The sequence below is a fragment of the Cylas formicarius genome, unplaced genomic scaffold (assembly GCF_029955315.1).
Source record: "Cylas formicarius isolate icCylForm1 unplaced genomic scaffold, icCylForm1.1 PGA_scaffold_2__14_contigs__length_35257938, whole genome shotgun sequence".
Classification (NCBI taxonomy): domain Eukaryota; kingdom Metazoa; phylum Arthropoda; class Insecta; order Coleoptera; family Brentidae; genus Cylas; species Cylas formicarius.
In genome coordinates this window covers 15,503,889-15,529,547 of record NW_026844319.1, presented here as the reverse complement: position 1 = coordinate 15,529,547, position 25,659 = coordinate 15,503,889, and the positions used below count along the sequence as shown (strand labels likewise).

At 34.2% G+C, this 25,659-nt stretch overlaps 1 protein-coding gene across 1 annotated transcript in view; it reads right to left on the bottom strand.

The window, feature by feature from the left end:
- LOC132698352 (laminin subunit gamma-1-like) overlaps window positions 1-21,649 on the bottom strand; it is a 38,312-nt gene extending 16,663 nt beyond the window's left edge. Inside the window, exons 1-5 of the mRNA XM_060664359.1 lie at window positions 21,264-21,649; window positions 14,024-14,288; window positions 11,953-12,070; window positions 10,039-10,222; window positions 9,204-9,513 (exon numbers count right to left, since the gene is read on the bottom strand). Of these exons, the coding sequence (XP_060520342.1) occupies window positions 9,204-9,513; window positions 10,039-10,222; window positions 11,953-12,070; window positions 14,024-14,288; window positions 21,264-21,404 (1,018 nt within the window). The 5' untranslated portion in view covers window positions 21,405-21,649. The remainder of the gene's footprint in view (window positions 1-9,203; window positions 9,514-10,038; window positions 10,223-11,952; window positions 12,071-14,023; window positions 14,289-21,263) is intronic.
- Between the last annotated feature and the right edge of the window lie 4,010 nt (window positions 21,650-25,659).

Here is a 25,659-nt window from a genome sequence, read left to right as displayed (position 1 = left end):
TAAAATAAATAAAACCATTACATTTTCGTAAATGCAAAAAACAGTTTTTTCAAATAATATACTATACTATATTAGTTTACTATAATATATTACTATAGTATAATTTGATGCACAATCTCATTCTACATCGATTATTTATGCCTTTCCCTTTTTAAAGTAAATCGGAAATTTGGAAAATTTGGACCAAGTTTATCATGTTATTGGTTTTATTATTATTATCTTTCAGTGTTTGTTAAAGATCACATCAAAATAGAAAGTATTGAATAACAAGAAACAATAAAATTAAAGAATAGGAAGTATTATGAAGAATTCGGTATTATTCGACTTGGAGCGATAAATTATTATACAGGAGGTGTTATTTAAAAAAGAAAAAAAAATGAATATAACATAAATTTTCATTAAACAATTGCCATTCTCATGCTTTCGCAAATGATATTTATTAATAGTTAAAAATGGTGACATTGCGCTGTTTTGATATAAGATCAAAATTTTCAAGTCATGTGACCTAAGTACTCAGTTCGGATGTAAATCAACACCAACTAGAGATAACTTTGATTGAATTTTGATAAAAAATATGACAAGATAATCCTTGAAATAGGTAGTAGTAGAACTCCTAAATTATATTCACATTTTCAGATCATCTTAAAGATCGGGGAATTTTTCAAAAAATTTGCAATTGGAAAAATCCAGTCTCTTTTGCGACTGCACTCGAGAGGCAAAATTGGTAATTAATATAGAGAAATGAATATCCTTTGGTTGCAAAAAACAGCAAACAACTAGTTTTAATAACTTCCAAATATCGAGTTTCGCCAAAAGTCTTCGGATTCCCAAGAAATTTATTGCCGATAGGTAATGGTTATTGCTTGGTTAGATAGTCTTGATATTTACAAAAAAAAAATACTTTTTACAATCTCCCTCAAAATGTGTTAATTTCGCTGTTTCATTGGAATTAATTCAAATTTTCATTCAAAATTTCAAAAATTCATTCAAAATTTATATTTTAAAATACTATAGTAAAAATATCTATCAATTTAACTTCTTGTATTTATCTAAGGGTAATGAAAAACTAAGCAATTCATTATATATCCTAAATTGCGGCAGTGGTTGTAATAATTTCATTATTACCTACACAAGCAACATATATAACATTTTTAAGACCAAATATTAAACACCTAACTAAAATTATATGTATAAATAAAAACACAATACCTCATAAAAACATCAAATCCGCGAAAAAACATCCTCCCCCATAAAGACAAGAATTTAGGTTAGCTTTAGATACAATATTAGACATAGCAATGATGGAATCTAGTTCCACCACTCGCTACGAGGTGTCGCCATACACAACTAGTCGCTTTTCCATAACGACAATGAACGCTTAACATTCCTTGTTTTGAACTAACTTTGTCTTCAGTAGGGTCTTAACTGATCCATACTGTGGCGGATGATGCAGGTGGGATATGATCTAGTGATTAAATTCCTCTTACCTTTAAGGATCGCAACCCTTAAGTGGTAAAAAGTCTGACGCCCCAAGACCAAATTTAATAAATTAAATTTAATTTGTAGTAAAAATTTACGAATGACTAGAATTAGGGATTTTGACTAAGCTCCTTCCCAAAAATTTTAAAATTACCACGTCATTTGCCCACAATTCCACCATTTCAGTCGATAGTCCCTAAAGTTTTTAAGGCATCCCCTTAAGTCCTGAGCAACGATTACGAATACAAGTCCCAATTTTATATGTATTCCCGTAACTGCGCCATTTTATTAGGATTCCATAATTCGACAGGAGGATAATTGAACGAATAGCTTTGGCGCTAACCGAAAGCTTGCGCTGGTTTTTTCAACCGCCGTTTAAACTTAGAACTGAACTGCTGAATATCAGGAATGCATAGGGCGAAGACGTGCATTCAAAATGGCCTGTTTTTGAAATGGACCAAACCGTCATAAAAACGAGTACAATGGTAAGATGGTAACAAATTCTTGTGTTTGTAATAACAAATATATTGCCGCAAATTTAAAAATGCAGAGAGGACCAGCAAAATCTTCAATTTAGCGGAAATATTAATTAAATCGAAAATCCCTGCCACTGGAAAATGGACGCTGAGAAAACCTCAGGACGCCAATCGACGACTAGGAGCGCAGAAGTGGCAGGCAGGGTTGGCAATAGACAATTTTTTCTTAAATCTCTGGGCCCGAATTTAATTTAACTTCGCATACTTCGGCCGATATAAACTTTAGTGCTATATTCAAAAGGAAGTTTGTAAATACACGTCCATTTATTTCAGAGATCGTGGCGAATTGTAAGCTGTCATTCGCCTATTTTCATCAAACGCCGTTACAATGGATTTGGCTTTTTTAATCCTTTTTTTATTTTTGTATTTTTTCATCTTTTTTTTTTAATCCGACCACAACTATTACGGCATGTATTTTTCATTTCCCAACCAGGCTAGTTTAATAAACCTGTAGAAGATTTTCTTTCATCGATAAATTTTATTACATAATTTTCATATGTTCTTGTTTAAAAAAAAGAGGCAAATCGAAACGAAATGGCTGAGACTGGACGCCGATATCACTTTTTGAAAACTTTACGAGTAAAGCTTTGTACCAGGAGCGTATATTATGGTGGCGGTTTTGGTTATCCTCCAATTCGAGTTGTATATTCGGAGCACTTTAGGGGGGCCAAGTCGAGACCGAGAATCGCTTGAATGGCCATTAATCCCGCCATTCGGCTTGCACGGGCAGTTTTAAGCAAAGCTTAAGCCTCCAAGTTAACTCTCGTTCATCCGGAGAACATAACGCGAGGTAGGTACCGATTCGGGTTGTTTAATAGGTTGGGTCTACTGCGTGCAGAGCCCGGTTTCACTGTCGGCGACGTTGCCAGTATTCGCCTTTTTTTATGCTCATTTTAGTTTCCGGTATGAATGAAGTTTCAATTTGAAAACGGTTGCTCCTTTCCAACCTATGCTGAAAGGATTCTGTCGTGAGCATTGCACGCGGTGGTTTAACCTCCGTTGGCTCCCAAAAGTTTGAAATCGGTTTCCACAGTGCAGATTTAATGTTTTTAGGGTTTAATGGATGTTTTAAAGTTATATTCGTTGTCGGCCCCGTTGTTTTTTCCTGTTCTTCACGTCGGTATAGAGGCCGGATGGGCCCGGATGGCCCGCGGAAGAAGCGGGGGAGGCCGTTTTTTTTCAGTCGGTTAATAGTATATTATGCAACAACTGCAGTAAACGGCATTTGACCCACGAGTTAATTTGACACGAGCGGAGCGCATCGGAGCGAGTTTTTAATAGACGAGTGAGTTAAAAAGTTTGCCGGACGTGTTGCTTACTATACTTTTTCTACGACCGTTAGTTTTTGGGTACATTTTCGCAAAACACGAATACATTCACTGAAATGACTGTCAGAATTGACAAACGTCATAGCGTGAGAAATATCTCCGAAAACATCCGATTGCTCCCAAATCCGTGCGGTAAAATCCCGGAAATGTCCGATGTGGCTCGGATTCGTGGGAAACGAAACTGACGTGGTAAAGTGACGCTTCCCGCACACTAGATCAGTGGGTAATTAGGTATTTTACAGACGGGAGTAGAAAAAGACTTGAATAGTGTTTCAATTGTTTCTGGTATTTTACCGCACGGGTTTGCGAGCGATCGGATGTTTTCGGAGATATTTCTCACGCCTTGAATTGTAACGTTTGTCAACTCTGACGGTCATGTCAGTGAATGTATTCGTGTTGTTTTGCGAAAATGTACCCAAAAACAAACGGTAGTAGAAAAAGTACAGTATATAAGACGTTCGATAAACTTTTTAAGTTACCCGTTTATTAAACACTTGCTCCGCTGCGCTCCGCTCGTGTCAAATAAACTTGTGAGTCAAATGCCGTTTACCGCACTTGTTGCATAGTATACTATTACAATCGGTTAATGAAAACGCTAAGAAAAGGAGCAGAAAGTTTACAAGTCTTAAAAAAAATACCATATTGGACATGTGTTCAAGGAAAATAAAATCCGTCCATATAACTCAGATTTTAACCAGACCTTGGAACATGGAGATAGTCGCAACCGTTTGGTTTCCTGTTTGTGAATCGGCAATAAAATTCTAAACCAAAAAGATGAACTTTCATTCATTCATAGCGCCGCAGCTTTTCAGCTTGTGAGGTGGCTATGGCGGGAATGGTGCCATTTCCTAATATGGAATTATTAACTTTTTTGATAACACGTGTAACAAACATTCTTATTCACACATGGTGGGAACATATTAATCATACAAGTTTGAAGAATTTGTCAGTATGAGGGGTGTCCTCGCTCATCATGCTGCAGAACTGAAACTATAGCTCGATCGCAAATTTTGAAATGCATGGATAGGCTGAAATCATGATGCAACAAAGATATAGCATTGCGCATGTAGGGGGAGCCAACGAGTCACGTCATTGAGGACACGCGGAGCTAAATTTGGCGGGATTCCTCACCAAATCTCATTGTTTGTGTTGTGTTTTTTCGGCCTTCGCAGAATTTCAGTGCTTTTTTGTGATTTGCAATACAGAAAACGGGTTAAAATATTTTTTGAGTGATTTATTGCTGTTTCGGTTCCCTAATGAACGATTTAAAAACTTAAAAACATCTGTTCTAGACACTTCGATAAATCGTCTTCTTCTTATGATGTTATATTTCTTCTTTTTTTGTGTTAAATAAAAGTATTTGATTTTCAGTATTACTTAACACCTCTATTTTTGAGTTTTAGAGTAAAATATATAAAAAATATAATTTAAATGTTTCTATTTCTGAGTTATGAAAAATTACTTTCCCTTTGAGAATGTTTTGTAATTGATCCTCCACTAGCGCGGTTTGGACAATGAAATGTAATAAATACATGCTGAAATACCGTCGTTCGATTTCTGCCGCAGTCGTAACCATGATACAGGTTTGTTGTATATCATGGTATATTGCAATCAGCTGCCTTTCCTCTTTGCAATAACTACTAAGATTCATTTTAGCACATAAACTCTGTATTCTCGCAAAAAAAGTGTTTACTTTTAAGATTCCTGATCATAATTCCCATTTTATTCCCTTTTCAAACTGTACATTTATAATTAATCTGTAGAATATTACGGAAAAATACAGTGATTTATACTAAAATTATTTTTAAAAAGAAATCTAAATAAACAATTTGCCTTTACATTCACAGATCATTTTAAAAGGTACTAGATTTTTTATTAATCGTTAATAAAATGATGCCTAATCCATTATTATATCAAAACTTCATTTTAAATACCTACTCCAAAAATTTAAATTGTACATCTTATAATAAAGCTAAACGTAACGATTTCTTAAAACGTTTCTGCATATTTGGTTTCCACAAATATAATTATTATGAATTATATTATAATTACCAACCTTTAGAAATTGCACTCTAAACAAGTATCATATCCCATCAGTACTTCGTGTCAAATTCAAATTTGATGGCCGTCTGCGTGTCCTGTTTTGGCAATTTGCGATATGTTTCTTTTGGAGTGTTATAAACAACTGACCCACTGAAAATGACCAAGGAAGTTTGAAGCAGTAGAACATATAAGGTTGTTCGGAAAGTCATTTCGTTTTTTCCCGTCAGAGGACTTAATTACGTTTTTTCGAAACCAACTTCACACTTAAGCCGCATAACCACTATATGTCTTGAGAGCTGATATTGCAAGGCTTATGTGTGAAAAAGTTCTATTAATTCTACGCAGTAGTTTTTGGTTGGTGCCCTTTTAAATATGGAGAGCAATAAGCAGCATTTCCGTCATATTTTACTTTTTTACTTCAGAAAAGGTAAAAATGCCGTCCAAGCGAGAAAAAAATTGACGGATGTGTATGGAGAAGGCGTGTTAACAGTACGCCAGTGCCAGAACTGGTTTGCAAAATTTCGATCCGGCAATTTTGATGTCGAAGATGCATCACGGTCTGGAAGGCCGATCGAAGCTGACAAAGATGCGATAAAGGCATTAGTTGATGCAAATCGGCGAATAACCACACGAGAGATCGGTGAGAGATTAAATTTGTCGAATTCGACTGTTTATGGCCATTTGAAAGGCATGGGCTTAACCTCGAAGCTCGATGTGTGGGTGCCCCATGTCCTTACGGAGCGAAATTTGTGTCGTCGCGTTGACGTGTGTGATTCGCTCCTCAAACGTCAAGAAAATGATCCATTTTTGAAGCGGATTATTACTGGGGACGAAAAATGGGTTGTACACAACAATGTTAAACGCAAGAGGTCATGGAGCAGAAAAGATGAACCGGCTCAAAGCGTGTCAAAAGCCAACATTCACCAAAAAAAGGTGATGCTCTCCGTTTGGTGGGATGTCAAAGGAATCGGTTTTTTTTGAGCTTTTGCCGGACAATACAACAATTAATTCAGAAGTCTATTGTCATCAACTGGACAAATTGAATGATTCACTTAAAGAGAAGAGGCCCGAATTAATCAACAGGAAGGGTGTAGTGTTCCACCAGGATAATGCGAGACCTCACACAAGTTTGGTCACTCGCCAAAAACTTTTACAGCTTGAATGGGACGTACTGCAACATCCACCATATTCTCCAGATCTGGCGCCTTCCGACTACTATTTGTTCCGGTCCTTGCAAAATTTTTTGGATGGCAAAACCTTTACCTCAAATGAACATGTCAAAAACCACCTGAACCAGTTATTTGCCAGCAAGGACCAAAACTTTTATGAGAGGGGAATTATGTTACTGCCAGAAAGATGGCAAAAGGTGTTGGACCAAAATGGCCAATATATAATTTAATAAAATATTTATTCATTATGCGAAAACTGTCTTTCATGTTCCCCAAAAAAAACGAAATGACTTTCCGAACAACCCAATATTTTGCGGGAAGAAATAAGATAGAGATTTAGCAAAAATTTGACGTCAATTAGTAAAGCGTAAAGTAGGTTAAGTTTTTGAAATGCAATATTATGTCCTTATCTTTTTTTTTCGTTTCAATATGCAATATGCAAACAAAATATTCATTGAATACAATCATTATCTTATAATATTATCTAATATCGCATTGGCGATTTTCTGCAACCCCTGTGTGTCTGTCGTTTTGGATTATAAATATTCTCTGTTCTAACGTCAAGATTGTGAAAGGTGCAATCAAATAAAATAGGTGGTAATAAGATTTTGGTTTTAAATCGAAATTTTAAAATTTCGAATTTTTGTTTGAAAAAATGTATAGCATTGTGTGTTTAAGCGGTAAAAACACTTTATTCTATAGCAAATTTTATATTTTTATATGTTTTCTGTATCAGGTACAAAAAACAAATTTCAGGCATTCACTTTTTAGTCTATTCGTCTACTCCGTAGAAATGAAGTGTGCGAAGTCCCCATTGATCCCATTTGCTCTAACAAAAACTTCTCAAACATATAAAACACAGAATTATTTGCAACATTATACAATATAAACACACCTGTACCACGTATATATATATATATATATATATATATATATATATATATATATATATATATATATATATATATATATATATATATATATATATATATATATAGTCAGGCATATGACATAAGTAAAAATGCCTATTTGTGTCTCTTATATGTTTAAACTATATAATACTGAAAATATTCTTCTAATATATTGTCCACATGGCAAAGGCTTACTTTTTTGAGGACTTTAATGAGATACTTTTATAGTCTACTTCAGGAAGAATAGAGTAATAAAAGCTCGTTATGTATGCAAAGGGATTACAGATTACATTTTATCGAGTTCAGGTGGTACTACGAGCGAATAAAAATTACATACTAAAAGAAATTTAATTATGAAAAAAAATATATTCTTCGTCATCTGAGGAACTGTCACCTCCTCTTGACTTTATAATTAACGGGTGGACGATCCGATCCATCAAGTGGTCAAGATCCCTCATTTTCTCCTCTTCTTTAATGACATTGTAAGCTGATTCTGGTCAGTGCTTTATTATCACTTCCTCAATTGCTTTATCAAACAATATTTTGGGGTCTTTCGCCTGTGCTTTGGTGTCACTGATATTGAGCACTGAGCGTAGGATATTTACTCTAACTTTTTGTCCTATATCTTCTACCTTGTATTAATATAAGTAATAGCTCTTTCTTTATCATCTTACCAGTTGATAATTTCTTATATTCCCCAAGTTGATTTTGCGCAGTGGATGCGTCAGCCATAACTACTAGATAAGATCTATATTTTTTTCACCATAAACATTTTCTAGTTATCAGAGATCAAGTTCCAGTAAAATGTTACCTGCTGTGAATATTTATTTTTAAAATAGGAAGAGTGAACTTTTCTTTCAATAATACTTTTGGTGTTTTAATCTGATCTTCTGGGCTTTCCTTGGGAAGTTCCACTTGACCTGCTGCCTTTCTCATCATGTAGTTACATTTAACAATAACTTATATTAACATATATTACATAACTTTATCATTCACTAATAGTGGAGAATTGATATCATCCATTTAGGGAAACTTCGTCATAAATGAATAATGAGAGATAATATGACAAGCAAGTGGCCAAAAATGACAACAAATCCTATCTATTAGTATCGAATTAACAATAACAACAACTGAAATAGTCCTTAGTGTTGAACGTTCCTTTTGAGTGAATAAATTTATTTATTATTGCAATTAAATTTAAATGGAGGTAAAACTGTTAAGAATGGAAACTCTGATGAGTTTGTTAATTATCCCAGAAGAGAAAATTATCGACTTTCGCTTTTTATTATAAAGCCAAGTTTTCGCATGGGTTTGCAGGCTTCATCAGGACGGTTATGTCGTTAACACCTCCACTAAGAATTCATAATTAAATGGTCCACATGGTTTTTCTTTTGATACTTCTTTGTTCAGCTTTAGTGATTACTTGTTGGTCATTCCATGCGATTTTTAGTAGTTTGCGTGTGTTTACGATCTTGCGGTATGTTTGTGCCTAGTATGCGTCTTGGACCTATAGACCACTTAGTTATGTATCCTCGCTGGTATTAATGACTTAATTATCAAACTGATGAATCCCAGCATACCCAGACGACGGCTTAACTTTACAATAAAAAACTGTGAGCAATAACATCATTTACCAGATCGCTTTACTATATAGGGGGTGGATACCTGTTATTTTGGTGTTCTTTTGTCATTATCCATGACCATTAAACAAACAGGATTTATCAAGGGCTTACTTACGTTTGCATTCGTGGGCGTTCTGAGCTGTAGCTCGCGCCCATGGGGCATCGTTAAAGAACGGCAAGCACTCGCCGCAGTCGGGACCTGCAGTATTGTGTTCGCACTTGCACACTCTCCTCCGGGAACCGTCGGAGCTGGTCGACGCAACACATTCTGATGCGTGGCCGTTACACTTGCAACGTGCACCCACAGCTACATCGGCGATTGCGTAAAAATACGACCTCAACACCTGTTGATCGCCGAAGACTTCGTCGCCGAAAGTGTTGATGCGATCCAAGGTTATCATAATTTGGGTACTGGTTACCCACTCCTGTTTGGGACAATGGTTAATCCTGGATATATTTTAGCATCTCATTAGTTTTAGGAAGAACTCGATCTGAACTGGAATGCAGCGAAAATCGATTCGTGAGACAAATTTTATTAAGAAAGTGAAGGGTATCAATGGATATCCTTTCCTTTATTATTATTGTGTCTTTATTGTGCAAAAAGCAAGAAAATTTACAAAGGGAGCTTGTAAACTTAACCTTTAGATTTCAAAAAATTATAATTATTTATTATTACTTATTTGTGGAATTTCTATTTTATATATTTATTTTTAAGTAAATCTAATTCAAGTCTAATCAATCAAATTAGCTGATTATAAATTTTATTGTATACAAAATTTTGTTTGATCCTGATAAATAATTAAGCGGCGAAAACAGCATTGTTCTACCATTTATATAATTAAGTAAGACACGTACAGGAATCCACATTACATTACCATTGTAAAACTTGCCTCACATTTTGCCGGTGCCATTTCTATTTAGATCGAGTCCACCAGTTTTGGGCTACGAACTTGCAATTCAGTGCTTGTATCGAAATTGTATGCCGACGGTCTACCCTCGAGGGTACCAAATGCGACGTTGCCACCTCTGAGTGGTGAAATATCAGAATATTCGGAAGTGCACAGTGCCCTCGTCTCCTCTCCCCTATTTGTGTGCGTAGAGTCAGGCAATCCGTACGTATCTCGACAGGTGGCGCTAAATGTAAACAAAAATGCCTTAATAAATATTGATTAATTTAAGATAATTTTCCAGAAAAACCGAAGAGAGCACAAGAAAATTTATAACCTTTATGAGACTTGGATTAATGAAGTTTATGTACTACTACAAGTGTGACACGACAAAAATATAACCAGTTATTAATGTGATTTTACAAGACGTTTTATTGTCTAAAATGGAAGCGAATAGTCATTTTGCTAACTTTTATATCGAATGCTTCAGTAGTAATTATGCTTCACAACGCGTAAAGAAGACTTCGTTTCATGTTGAAGAAAATCAGAAATTGTCGACTGGTTAACCACCAAAAATATTGAATTTGAAGATAATTCGATAAAAAAGGAAAGCAAACATCGTTATATAAAATACGCCATATAGCAGATAACCATAGCGCAATTGTGCTGCTATCACAATATTAACCCAGTTTTTGAATATGAATAATACCACAAAACTGTCTAACATCCACTTACATAGCTTTACCTAGAAAGAACAAAGCCAGAAACTGCGGGGACTATAAAACAATTTGCCTGATGAACACAAGCAGTAAAGATCTTTATGCGTATGAGCAGTAATAGAATCTCTACCAAATGTGAAGAATATCTAAGCAAGTCACAGCACGGTTTCAGGAAAAGACCGAAATAACCCATCTTTTGTTGTAGAAAATGAATAGAACCTTGAACTGATATTTTGTTGACATAAAAATCAACAACATTGTTTTATTTTCTGCCAAAATCAAGGTTTACTATATAAAGCTGAAAAAAATACTTATTTTATTTTAAAAATTTTTTTCAAAGTATTATTCTTTCCTGCTTTAGTTTATACCAGAAGCGTTTATCAACAATCAAAAATGCATAAAAGGCCCACTGTTAAAAATAGGGGTAAATCTGTAAAAAAAGTTAAAAAAATAAAGACATCTGAGAAACAGATGAAAATATGTAGGAATTCTAATGAAACTCATCATCAACTTTCTTCAGAAACTACAAAATAAAACATGGTGTGAATCTTGAATTATCCTAAGTTCCAGAATTTCAAACTTTTAGGATATTCCTAACTCCAAAAACTTCTAACGAACGGCTACGGTGAAAAACTCAGAATATATATTTTTTTGCATTCTTTCTGCACAAATATCGTACTTAGTTAATATCCATATCTTCGAGCCGTTTACGAGATACTATTGGAGATTCCATTTTAGACTTAAACATTTATTTGTTAATCAGTTTTTGTGAATATCGTGAAGATAACGGTGGCTTTCTAGACAATGGCCTTATTGGTTTGGATGCTCGCTTGCAGGATATTTTGATCCGGTTTTTCATCACTGTTCCGACCACGGTTGCTTCTAGTGACTTCTAATAGGAGGACCATATTTCATTTTCCAAAGGACTGAGGATTTTTTTTACCAAATAATAATACGGTATCATGGTAAAAGTTATATCCTTAGAAGCGAAAAAAGGCAAGTGACAATTTAGAAAATCGTGCAGAAGAAGCAAAAAAAAGTAATACTGTCTCTCTATCACGAAGCATTTTGTACCAAACTTTCATATTTTATAGTTTTCCTTTAAAAATACTCAGAAATCACCGTGTGAAATATCGGTCGCACCTTGTATAATAATGGCACACCCAGCATGGATGCATGGGATAAAACATAATAAGACTTCAAGCAAACTTATGTCGCTAAATTATGTGGTACCGTGAAAAATTAACTTTAAATTTACCTGTAATATTGGTACGGTATCCAAGGACCTCCTTCGTGTGTCTTTTTCGACAGATAAAAGCTCTCAGGTCTCGGTGACATGAACCAAAGCCTGACGTAGGTGACGTCAAACGCCTTGCCTAAAATCCCAGCACCAATTACATTTGTAGTAGAAAATATACACAATCTTCATGTGCGTAAAAAACGAGGTAAAAAATAGCAACAATAGTTTACCATAACTTTATTTCATATATTGGCTCTAATTCTTCGTGAACCGAGATACGCCCAATGACGAAACAAAACAAGGCGAACCGTCAAAGATACCGCCATAACCGTAGGAAGAATAAATCTCAGGTTCTTAATTTAACTTGACAGATAGGCGCGGGCAGTAATTTGGGTAATTGCCGCAGAAGGAACGGTTGCTTATAAAGTCTGTTTCAGAAACATTCGTCGATTTCCTGAAGCAATACAATTGACCTGACGAAGACGAGCTTTCAAATTTAACACTTGAACATGGGACTCAACAATTATACTAATACTAATACTAATACTTTTTTATTACATGACTACTACAAAATTTAGAAAGGAACTTAATAACCTCATATTTTACTATATTAACATTGAAATCTTATCTGCTCGGTATACTCGGTAATCTCTTAGAATATCACAAGTTGTGGAAGAACAGTATCCTAAAACGGAATCTTTGTCCAACAAAAAGGAATAATGCGATTAATACACATAAATTAACTCTATATTTATTTAAACTAAACTTATACAGGGTGTTCCAAGATTAATGAGTCAAACTATAACAGTTTATTCTATGTCCAAAATAAGCCCTAATTTTCTATATAAACATATATCCGGGTACGCCCCTAACGAAGTCACATGTCCTACAAGGAATGGACCTGCAAATATTTTTTTATTAATATTTCCGAAACAGATTGAGAGATACTTTTGAAACTTTGGAGTTGTCAGTAATTTTGGCATGCTGAATCTAATTCTAAAATTATAAATGTGAAATTTTGGTCAAGGGCGTAACTTTTGAGGAGTAAAAGTAACTTTGCTGTGGGTTGACTATTAGACTTTTTTTTATTAAATCAAGGAAAATTGTATTTATTTATAAAAATTAAAAAGCCTTAAAACTGGATTGATAGGTTTGTTATTTATTAATTTTCATTTGATTGTTCATTGGCAGGCTATTTTTAAGAAAAATAAAATAACACTAGTCAGTAAGCTTAATTCATAATTTCGTATTAAATCGTTAAGAATGAAAAATCACTACTACAAATTTTTTCGCGAATCTCAAGGCAATTGTTCCTAGTTTGATTTCCAGCAACATTAATTCACCTGAGTAACTCTTCCGAACTATTTACTTTAGATCTGGCCAATTTACTCACCCATCTTGTTTGCAAAATTTGCATCTAACCAGTTTCTTACACCCCGCTCATAAGAAAAACATGTCCAAGCGAGCACGTGTCGGAATATTATCCGGTCAGAGCATTTGTAAGGAAATTTAGGTAAGCAGAAGCTTTTTCATCGATGTATCAAAATAATAGGACCTATTAACGATACCTGACCAAACATTGATTGAAAACCAATTTGGACAATTGTTGCTTCGACAGACAGCCCTCGAATTCCCGTTTCTGCAGAAATGCGCATCGCGTGTGTGAAAAACTCTACCTTGTGAATCGGTTACGAAGGCAGAGGATAAAATGGTGGTCAAAATATGTTGATGGTTGATAATCCACTGGCAAAATTCTAAATGATTTGAAAAGCTTTCGGGTCTTAAATTTTGTATTTTCGAGATACAGGTGTTTTTTTTATTTTTTTCTGCAAAATAACGCCGATTTCTGAACGAGAATTGGCACCTGAAGTTTTTTTGACACGAAAGATTTGAACTGGTTCTCTTAGCTGTGAGCTACATATATCTCATATTCTCTGACATTCAAAGGCTCATGATTTTCTGTGGTACAGAGAGTCAAATTCTATCGCATTAAAAATACTGTGGTGAAATATAACATTCTGTATAAAAACGATTTGAATGCACTCTGTGGAACAATGTTTCAGCTAAGCCAATTCGCAAAACCCCTTACCAAAGTTGAGGGTTAAATTCACTTGGTTGGGATACTGAATGCCTTCAAGCATAGTCTCCGATTGCCACCAGGTGGGGTTATCCACGTTGTGGAAGTCGGTCAGGTAACGTGCATGGTGCTGTCCCGGATAGCAAATTTCGCAGGATTTCCTTATTCCAGTTATTCCCGTTTGGACGCAGTACTCCTGTTCGCCGTTCTCGCCGCACGTGTTGGTGCCAGTCATTTCCACGTTGAAAGCGGCATTTTCGAACTCTGGAATGCATCTCTGGAAAAGGAAGCGGCTTTCAAGTTTTCGTTTTACGAAATATTAAAATCGATTTTCAAAAAGGAGTAGAGTAATAAAACCACATTAGCTGTGCATTCTAAGGTGACAATTCCGGAATGCAGACCTGACTCCCATGAACTATTTCTTATGTGGTACCCAAAAAGATGTAAGGGGTGTTTTTTTTCGATGTATAGAACTTTAAGTTGCAATAAAACAACGATGGATTATTCGATTGACATGAATTTTATTTATCCGAAAGATAATCTTGTTGCATTACATTTTAAATATGATTTCTGGCATATGACCGCCACGGCTGGCGCGGATGTAGTCCAATCTGGACGTCAAATTTTCGATGACTTTTTGTGGCCGTACATCGGCAATAACGCGGCGAATGTTGTCTTCCAAATGGTCAATCGTGTGTGGCTTATCCGCATAGACCAATGACTTTACATAGCCCCACACAAAGTAGTCTAGCAGTGTTAAATCACAAGATCTTGGAGGCCAATTCATCGGTCACCAAACATGTTTTTTAATAAATCGATTGTGACACGAGCTGTGTGACATGTAGCGCCGTCTTGTTGAAACCACATCTCCTGGACGTCATGGTTATTCAATTCAGGAATGAAAGAGCTAGTAATCATAGCTATATACCGATCACCATTGGCTGTAACGTTCTGGCCATCATCGTTTTTGAAGAAGTACGGACCAATGATTCCACCAGCCCATAAAGCGCACCAAACAGTCAGTTTTTCTGGATGTAACGGTGTTTCGACATACACTTCATGATTAGCTTTGCTCCAAATGCGGCAGTTTTGTTTGTTGACGTAGCCATTGAACCAGAAGTGCGCTTCATCGCTAAACAAAATTCGCTTATGAAAAACGGCAATCTCGTTTTGGGCCAATTCGACGAATCTACGCCGAACTTGATGATCGTTTGGCTTCAATTCTTGCACGAGTTGGATTTTGTAAGCACGTAAACCAAGATTTTGTCGACGATAAAATGGGCGTAGTGCGCGATACGTATTCCGCACAGAACCATTATTTTCGAAATAAAATTGCAGTATTTGCAAGCGTTGTTCAGGCGTGAGTCTATTCATGAATTGCCAAACCAAACTAAGAATAAATCACTTGACAGCTGTTAAATGGGTCGCCATCTTGAACAGTATATATATATATATATATATATATATATATATATATATATATATATATATATATATATATATATATATATATATATATATATATACAGGGTTTTTCACTTTAAACTCCGCACGCCAATAAGTCCAAAACGAAAAGAAATATTTAATTTATGTAAAAAGTAGTCAAAGTGTGGGGTCAAGTATATATTTCCTAAAGTATAAAAAATTCGACGCCTGTAAAGAGCTGGGCGTCGCGACGCGTCGAAAAATTATTCGATTGCAGAGACTTTGGAAATACGCGCATACAAAAGTACATATTATTTAAAAACTTTTTTGTTATTTACTCAAACTTATTTACTTTACCCGTTTCTAAGTTATACCGATTTAAAGTAAACATTTCTTGATTAATAAAAAATGTGATTAACGCTTATTTTTACAAGTATGCCATGAATGTTAGTTACTATGGCAACCATTGTTATCGCAGTTGTTTTAAGTGCAATTACAAACGTAATTGTTAATTGTTGTAACGTTGTTATTGCTGCATCAAAAAATTGTCACATTTTGTCACAAGAAGTATCCAAATTTGTTCGGTTTAAAAAAAAACTAAGAATTATTATGTGAAAATGGTGCAATTTAGCAATGATGAAAAAGTAGACATGTTACTGGTGTTTGGAGAATGCAGATGCAATTGTAGAGAAGCAAAAAGAGTTTACGCACAAACAACAAAATTAGTGCAGCGTGTGCCGCTATCACAAGAAGGACTCTCCTACAAGTGACCCAAGCTCATCTGTTAAAAGTTTTTGATAGTTGTGTTCGAGCAGATGGACATAATTTTGAACAAAATTTTTGAAATGTCTTATTATGTAGTTAATTGCAATAATAATTTTGGTTATTAACTTGTAGGTATTTTACTGTTTTTTCAATTATTTATCATGTTATCAGAACTAAATCGATAAAAAATAATAAATAAAATCATACTAAAATAGTTGAAATCTATTGTTTGTAATTGCACTTAAAACAACTGCAATAACAATGGTTGCCATAGTAACTAACATTCATGGCATACTTGTAAAAATAAGCGTTAATCACATTTTTTATTAATCAAGAAATGTTTACTTTAAATCGGTATAACTTAGAAACGGGTAAAGTAAATAAGTTTGAGTAAATAACAAAAAAGTTTTTAAATAATATGTACTTTTGTATGCGCGTATTTCCAAAGTCTCTGCAATCGAATAATTTTTCGACGCGTCGCGACGCCCAGCTCTTTGCAGGCGTCGAATTTTTTAAACTTTAGGAAATATCTACTGGACCCCACACTTTGACTACTTTTTACATAAATTAAATATTTCTTTTTGTTTTGGAGTTATTGGCGTGCGGAGTTTTAAGTGAAAAACCCTGTATATATATATATATATATATATATATATATATATATATATATATATATATATATATATATATATATATATATATATATATATATATATATATATATATATATATATATTCTCACGTATTGATTCACGGATGGAAAAATGTGATGACACTATATTCCGGGATATCATCCGTTCGCTCGTTGAACTCCGACTGGAATCCTGCATCCGACTGGAATCCTGCAGACGTTTCGCCAAAATCTCACTTGGCATCTTCAATGCTCGCGCTCCGAAAACACTTCGAACACTGGGAGGTTATCGGCGGTGCGTGCGGTATTTATACTCTGCGCCGGAGATGGTAACGGTGCTGCTTGTTTGCAAACAAATAGCTAATATTCCTGATTTTAGGACTAGGATTATACGAGAGGCCATCGAAATAGAAAAGTCCGGACACCTCAATACGAGAGACGACGCTCTGCATTTATCCAACACATGGAGAACGATAATTAAACAGCAGAGCGATGCGCAGCAGCCAACGGGGACATCGCAACTACGATCGGGCGAAATTAACAACGCGACAATTCGATTTCTATATATATATATATATATATATATATATATATATATATATATATATATATATATATATATATATATATATATATATATATATATATATATATATATATATATATATATATATATATATATATATATATATATATATATATATATATATATATATATATATATATATATATATATATATATATATATATAGAAATCGTTTTCGTTGTTAATACAGATTAATTATGAATATACAGTATTAGTAGCAAATGGGAAAAAATATCTCCTGTAACACTGTTTCTTGTCGGTTTTTGTGTATCTGCATATTTTTCAACCATATTTTAAAAAATGTGTTTCATTCTTACAAATTTTCAACTGATAGTAGCAGGTAATGCTTTACATTTTATTTGGATTCGTAAATTTTATTAGACATTAGACATTAGACTCTCACTAAATTAACTGAATCTTCTCCACTAACCAAAAAAAATAAAAATATACAGAAAGTGTGTTTTTATAATAATAATGCTTTCGTATTCTATTTTCGTTTTTACTAAAATAATAAACATTGTTTTTGCTCCATATTTGTAGCGAGATATCTCACAATATTTATATAACAAACCACCTAGTATTTTAAACAAGGAATTACCTCCTAAAGTTTTTTTACATTTGGTTTGTAACAGGCTGTGTAGGGTGTTTCATTTAAAATAAGAAAGTTGACAAAGTTGGATGTGACGCCATCTTGAAAATATTTTAATTGCATTGCCCATTTTTTTGCTACTTATAGTTTTGTCGTAACAGATCGACGAAGTTACCGACGAGACACCCTGTATACAGCAAAGTTTAAATGGAGAATATTTTTTAGGAAACTTAGTGCATTTTATAACCGGCTTCAGATTTACGATCGGTGAATTGGTTTGGGAAATATCGGCGAAAAACCGAAAATGGCAAATTTTGTTTTTCGCCAGTAAATACAAAACGACCAAATTGGCACCTGTCAAAATTTGACATTACTCAGACACTTTTTTGAGACGAGTAAAGGTTAAAAGTTTGGTTTTAATCAATTTTTAATAGAACATGAACGTAAAAAACGACTTCTCAACAAGTCAGATGTTTTCGGGAAATTTTCCTGCTTTGTATTTTTCACCGATATTTCCCAAACCAATTGACCGATCGTAAATCTGAAGCCGGTTATCAAATGCACTTTGATGCACGGAGATCCCTGTATAGAGAAGCGAATCTGGGACATATTGCATAGTGCTCCAGTGCACAATATTTTTCCATACTCTCATATGAGATATTGGAATATTTTTAAATACCCGTTGTTGATAAATCATGTAGATATCGCACTCCGCTATGCCACTGCATCACCCCGTATGTGAGAATATCTTGTACTTTCGAACCACATGGGACGATATGGATGGCGAGTCGAGTCCCAGGAGCGCACGGATCAATCATGTTACGACACGTATTGCGAATGGATTTATTCCCACGTCTGCTATCCAAATTCCTTTCGAACTCACATAAAAACCAAACGATAGGATTCACAGAAGATATTTTACTAGTTGTATTATGCCTTACAGGGAATGACTGAATAAATAAAAAAACTAAGAAAGACAGCGTATATATAGGGCTCGGAATGTGGTACCGGTCGGTATGAGCCTTCAAGATAGTGCCTATTGCAATTGACATGGGCGGCTCGTTAAACCCCGACTTAAAATACAATTGACCGCATGTTTTTTAATATTTGACACTTTTATAATTTTTTTTAGTAATGTACACGAGATCATGAATTTTAACAATGTCTCTCAGAAGACCACCATGGATAAATAAAATTTGAAATATCTCAACCCTTTACATTTTTAATGTGTTTGCTTTTAGGAAAGCTGCTTTCCCCAACAACCTCCGATTAAGTCAGGCGAGAAAAACAATGTAGAGAAGTATAGACTGTTTTCTGAGGTTAAAATCAACTCCAGAATGCTTGGTTAAATTTAACTCAAAAATAGCATATGCTTTTGACTGCAGTCAACGTACTCTTTGCATTTTTGATTTCACACCAAATTCTAATATCAAAATTGAAAAAATATGCTCAGAAGGGAAATGCCTTCACTGAAACAAAAGAAATAGTTTTTGAAAATCCCCAGCGCACTGTATTAGGTTCTTTACTTTTTAGCCAAAATTATTGAAAAAAGAATAAATTTGACTTATGAAATTGCACAATCTTCTACATGGTAGATCATTGGAAACAGCTGAAAAAAATAAAAAATTATAAATTCCGGAAATAGAATCAATCAATCCATAAAATGCGGTGGTCTTATAAGATTTTAGGATGGAGTGTGTAGCTTACTTACATTTAAAGGCCCGGAGTATTAAGCAAAATAATATATGGAAAAGAAGAAACTACCTCGAGACTTACTTTTCCAAGAAATACAAATATTGGATATTCGGTAGCTTCATTTAGAAATGTCAAAAAAATATTTATCAAGGAAAAATTAACCTGAAACAGAGAATAGAAAATAGAACAAGGACGAATATTAGAATTTTGAATTGAATTTAGCTTGAGGTAGCTAGGTTGCGAACAAAAACCGTTTTATAATGCTCAGTGTTGTTAGGTATTTAAATACATGTATTTTAAGATTAATTAAGTATTCCAAAATAAATGGGATATAAATACGAATTTAACTACAGTTTTTTGAATTTTAAATATAATTCGAATACAGTCCCTAAAATTTGAAATATTTGTAATTAAAAGTAAAACTAGGCTAGGGCAGGCAGGTCACACAAGAAGTGTGCAGTACTTTTCGGTAAAATTAATTATTTATACAATAATACAAACTTGAGTTTTTACTGTCTGTGTCATTAAGAAAGAGTATTAATATTAAGACATTGTTGACAATTAGGATTAAATTAGTGGTCGTTGGTAATGGACTGCGTTAAAGGATATGTGTTGCCAACCATTTTGCAAATTTTAAATAGCGAATCCATAATGGTAGATTTAAAATTTTATTGAGAAATAGGAAATAATATAATAAACAATATGGAAACTCGCTTTGATGAAATTTGAAATTTTAGACCTGTACATTGCCGCTATCCAAATTAAATTGGATTAACAAAGGAAAATTATTTGGCACAACAATTGTTGACAGACCAAATCCAAAAGGAATTTATCGATTCACCTGTTAATTACACGTTGATTTTATAAATATGTATTAAAATTCTTTTAATGCAATTTTAGTTTGTATAAAAAGTGTATTTGAAATACATTTAACTTCTTTGCGGGAAAACTATTTACATACCTTTTATTTGTTACACTAAGTATACAAAAATCTCGCCTCTTTAAAAAAAAAACTTGTTGAAGACTGGATAGATAAAAATAGGCAAAATGTACTGAACTACTTAGTTTAAATTTTGTTAGAAAGAGAATTTGTTGCAATAAAGAAGAATAATTTTGTTATTATCATTGTAACAATTGTTAGGTTAAATACAGGTTCAAAAATTGTATTTGAAATATATTCAATTACTTTTTAGGAAAAGTATTTGGATGGGTACTTAAATACTTTTCAAAAGGTATTTTCAACACCTCTGGCAAGGCTCTCTACAATATTTAGATAGTTAAGAGTAGGGAAAACTGTAATGAACTAATAATCTAAATTATGTCGGATGAAGAATTTAGAAGAGTAAGTTTGTTATTTATTATCACTGTAATACTTGTTAGGTTATAATCTTTAGTAGGTTAAGAAGTACGATTTACTTTTTGATGTGTAATAATTTCTAGTTTATTTTTGTGTTCTTAAACTTAATAAGCTACATAATCATAAAGGGTTATTAAACTTATTAACACTTAACACTTAACACTTATTAAACGTGCGTAAACATATACTTCATCGAACTCTCACCAGTGGTCTATTAAACTCATCGTAGCATTTGCTTTCCTTGTTGCTTCCGATCGCAGGCGTATGGTCGTAGTCGTCAGCTTGGGCCCAACGGCCGCGTAACGACGCGATCAAAAATACACACAAACACAGCGAAACGTACATGATGCGAAAGCGGGCAACCTAACCGTACACGACTAGCATATTAAAGTTACAAACGGCTAATGCATATCAAAAATTCATCTGATCGGTTCATTCACGAATTGATTGTCGACTCCGAGCAAGTTCGACTAAGTGCCGGATGGCAGTGCCGTCTCAACGTTCGGATATAAACTGAAACCACTAAAACTAGACTCAAGTCGCGGAGACGAACGGCTGAAAGTCAGATGTTGCTGAAACCTCGCGTGAAGTCCAGATGCCGGCGAGAATGAACGCACGAGATAAAGATACGGCGGATTTTATCGGGAGCTCGGCCTCAGTGGCGTCGCGCGCAAGGGACGTAGGTTTTCTGTCAACGTTTGTTCCGGTATCATATGTAATATGTTAATAGATCCTTTAAAAGCTAATCCTTACTTAAATTCCTTTACAAACGATCAGGCCCAATTGAAGTTGGAGATGTTTTTTCAAGCAGATAGAGCATCTGCTCATTTTTGTCAGGGCGTAAAATTTTGCAAACAAGTGGCCAGGCGGCCAGACTTAAACCTGGTTGATTATAGATGTTCTATTTATGCCACAGAAGTAGATAGTCCAGAAAACTTACTAACTACTATGTTGGTGGAAACAATCGCTTTGCATATGAAAATATTATTATAGTATCAATACAAAATTATGAATTAAACTTACTAGTTAATGTTATTTTACTTTACTTACTAGTGAGCCATCAAATGAAAATTAACAAATAACAAGCTTATGAATCATCAATTCGGGTTCACATTTTTTAAGATACTCAATTGAAATTTAAATTATAAACGTGAAGTTATTTGAAAAAGTTATTCAGAAAAAGATTCTGCTCAACATTTTTATGACAAAATTCTCATCAACTTTTTTCGTTATTTTGGTCAATACCTACACAAAATTAAATTATTTTTTTTATTCGATAAACTAAAAAGTAATGGTAATGGTAAGACACTGGTGTAATCATTAATGGCAGTCAGGTTAAACTTTACGTCCTATTTAGTGATCACCGAATTAAAATTCTGTGTACTTTAAATGAAAAAATCGAAATAATCCGATTGTTTGGTGATTTTGCTCGTAGTAGCAGATAGGTTGCTGCAGAGTTTAACAGGAGATATCTGCAACGCACGTGGAAATATAGAAATCTACTCGTGAGCATTCGGGATTTATCACCTCAGCTGAATATTAGTAAGATGAGAGAATAAAAGTAATTAAATAACATTTTGTAAAGAAAATTATGTTTACCGAAACATGGAGTTGTATCATCTGAAAATTGTTGATACTGGAGCCGACATAATCCCCAGACCTCTCCCCAGAAACTCAATGTCTTTTGTGGGATTTTGAAAGACCAAATAATAGGTCCTTTTTTCTTTAATGAATGATGAAATGCTGGTAGTTAACTTTTTCGGTGGGGAATTATGGGATGCATGAGATATGTATTTGGAGAGCCAAAATATTGACGTGGGGAATTATGGGATACAAAAAAAATAACTGCCTCTCAATGTGGGACAGGATATGTATTTTTCTACTCCCTTCTGTAAAATACCTAATTACACACTGGAAAGTGTCATTTTACCAGTTTAGTTTCGTTTCCTACAGATCTGAGCCACTAGTGACTCAAATGGAATTTATGACACTTGTTGCATAAAATATTATTAGCCAAAATATAGGGGTTTCTTCATCTTAAATTGTATTGACTTCTTTAGGGCTTCATATAATTGTGTTTTACTACACCACTGGTACATTCAACGTGTGGTGCCAAAAGCACTCGGTAGGTCGAGATAGATAGATCGCGATGCCTAACTTAGGATTTAAATTATATAAAGGTTGTCCGGAAATGCTGAGCAAAAAATTTAAGGGCCGTTTTTCTACTCGAGAAATGGACATTAGAGTTGATATAGTATTTCTTCTATGCAATGGAATAATGTCGATTTATCTTGTTTATATTTAATAATTATCTTAGCATGCTTGGGATGCACGATTATGTCAAATGTGTTTTGTCAACTTTGTTACAAAATATTGAATTAGGATTTATTTCGCAATTACATTAATTTTTGCGATATGTTATATTTCCATCAAAAATTAAATTAATTGCGAAATAAATCCTATAGAACTTATATAGATTTTAGTTTAACCTGTCAAATAAAAATAAAAAATAAAGCGTAATGGGTTGCATTTTTTAAGAAACCATTTGCACCATGCATTTTTGGTACTGTGTAGCATATAGAGTTATTAATCTAACATTAGTTCTTGCCGCTTCTTCTCTATTATTAATTAAGTTATGTTAAAATCTTCCGAAAATATCTTCAAGAAGTTTTTTTTTCTCTTCCGATATTGATCATAGTACTAATAGCTTGCTGCCTCTGCATTCTTCTCTCATTCTATTTATTTGAAAGACTAGAATCAAAACTACCAAAAAAACAAATTCACAATTTGACAACTACCAATGTGCATTTGTTTTCGGTATAACGGCGGCTCTGTTCCTCTGTGCAAAGCTTATTGGTTGAAAGTGGTAGCCGGAAGATCTTTTATTTTATTATCAAGTGTGCTATATTTTTGAAAAGGTAATTTTACGTCCTAAAATATACAGGGTGTTTCGTATAGAAATTATTTTTTCGGTTGGACCACTAATAAACTCCAACTTTTAGAAATATTATACTAAAGTCATTAAATTCTTCGTAAAATGTTACCTTGAGTTTTCATAACTTTTCCATCACAAAAAAAGGTACAGCGATTTCTTAAATACCCTGATACGTTTTTACCATTATGTTTTCTTTTGCCAAAATAGAGCTAAAAACACTGTCATTAGTTTCCATGTATTTCCTACAGAAAGGGGAGTTTTCCTTGAAAAATGTGTACGCGGTACATATTATTAAGTACACTTATTGAAGTTATTAAATAACAAAAAGCCCTGATATTGACATGCGTAACTTTTGGCAAACCAATCGTGATAAGCTTCGATTCGATCGAAAAGTGAAAAACCCATATTTCACTTTCTTTAATGGCATGCTGGACTACTTTTAGTGGAGTGCCTTGCTATAAATCCTTGCGCCGATATAAGTTCTATAGGATTTATTTCGAATTTACATTAATTTATAAGTATTTACATCCAAAATCACAATTTTGCAACTAATCGGACGGATTGGTTTTCTGTATGTATTACGGTCGCACCGTACAAAGCCTACTTGTTCAAAATATATTTTTGGAAAAGTAATTTTAAGTGTTTTTTAATAATTCACAAATATACATATAAGAAATGCTTTTTTCGGTTTATAACTGATAAAATATTGGTTTTCAAAATAAAATGTTTTCTTTAGCTATTAACTAAAACAAGCAAAGTGCGTAGAAAATTTAAACAGGCAAGAGGTCATCTTTTACAGCAAGCTTTCTTAATGGACTTCAATTATGAGTTTTAGAAATTTACAAAGAACTGTAAACAAAAAAATGTTTAAGGACATTTTTTAAGGTCATGGGCAGCTAAAGCCCGTTGGAATTAAGGGGTTTACGTCCAATTCCGTCAAAAAATACAAAAAAAAACTTTAGTAAAAGGTATGGTACAGTTAAAGTGAGTCGCCAAACAAGAAAAAAGTTATTTATTCATTAAAACATTCTTTTTTCACACCCTATTAGAACTTCACACAACTATTTACACATCTTCTGGATTCCTTCTGCATCTGTTGTTGTTGAGTCGAACTTGCTGACGTTTCGCCAATCATCATCCTGTTGGCTTCTTCAGAACTTCACTGAAACTGGCTCGCATTTTATTCATTACCTGTTTATATATTGTTTAAAGGGGACGGAGCTAAAGGACGGGCATGTACAGGGTCTCCGATTCTCACATTGGTGACAGGTAACGATCTGAGTTGCGGTGTCAACAACCGGCGCAGTAGGAATCTTGAAGTGTTGTAAATATTATTACAGTAGCCCGTGGAAGTTTCTTTGAAAAATACAATCTTAATTTCTCGATTAGCATGAATTGCAGTTTAACGTTATATCCTCCTGCGTCCCCCCAAATGCGCTATAGATCTCGTACAGTGACACCAATTGTAGATAAGCCAAACTATGCGAGACAATGTCGAGGTCAATGTCTGGGGAACCCAGTATCGGGGCTCTTATCAGGAAGGATGGGAAACCGAACTGATAAACACGGCCCAGCTCTCGTATACATGTATGTGCAACGAATGTAACATTAAGCTAGTACAAATTGTTTTTGCCGTTCTCAACCGATGGCGAACGGACATCGCTT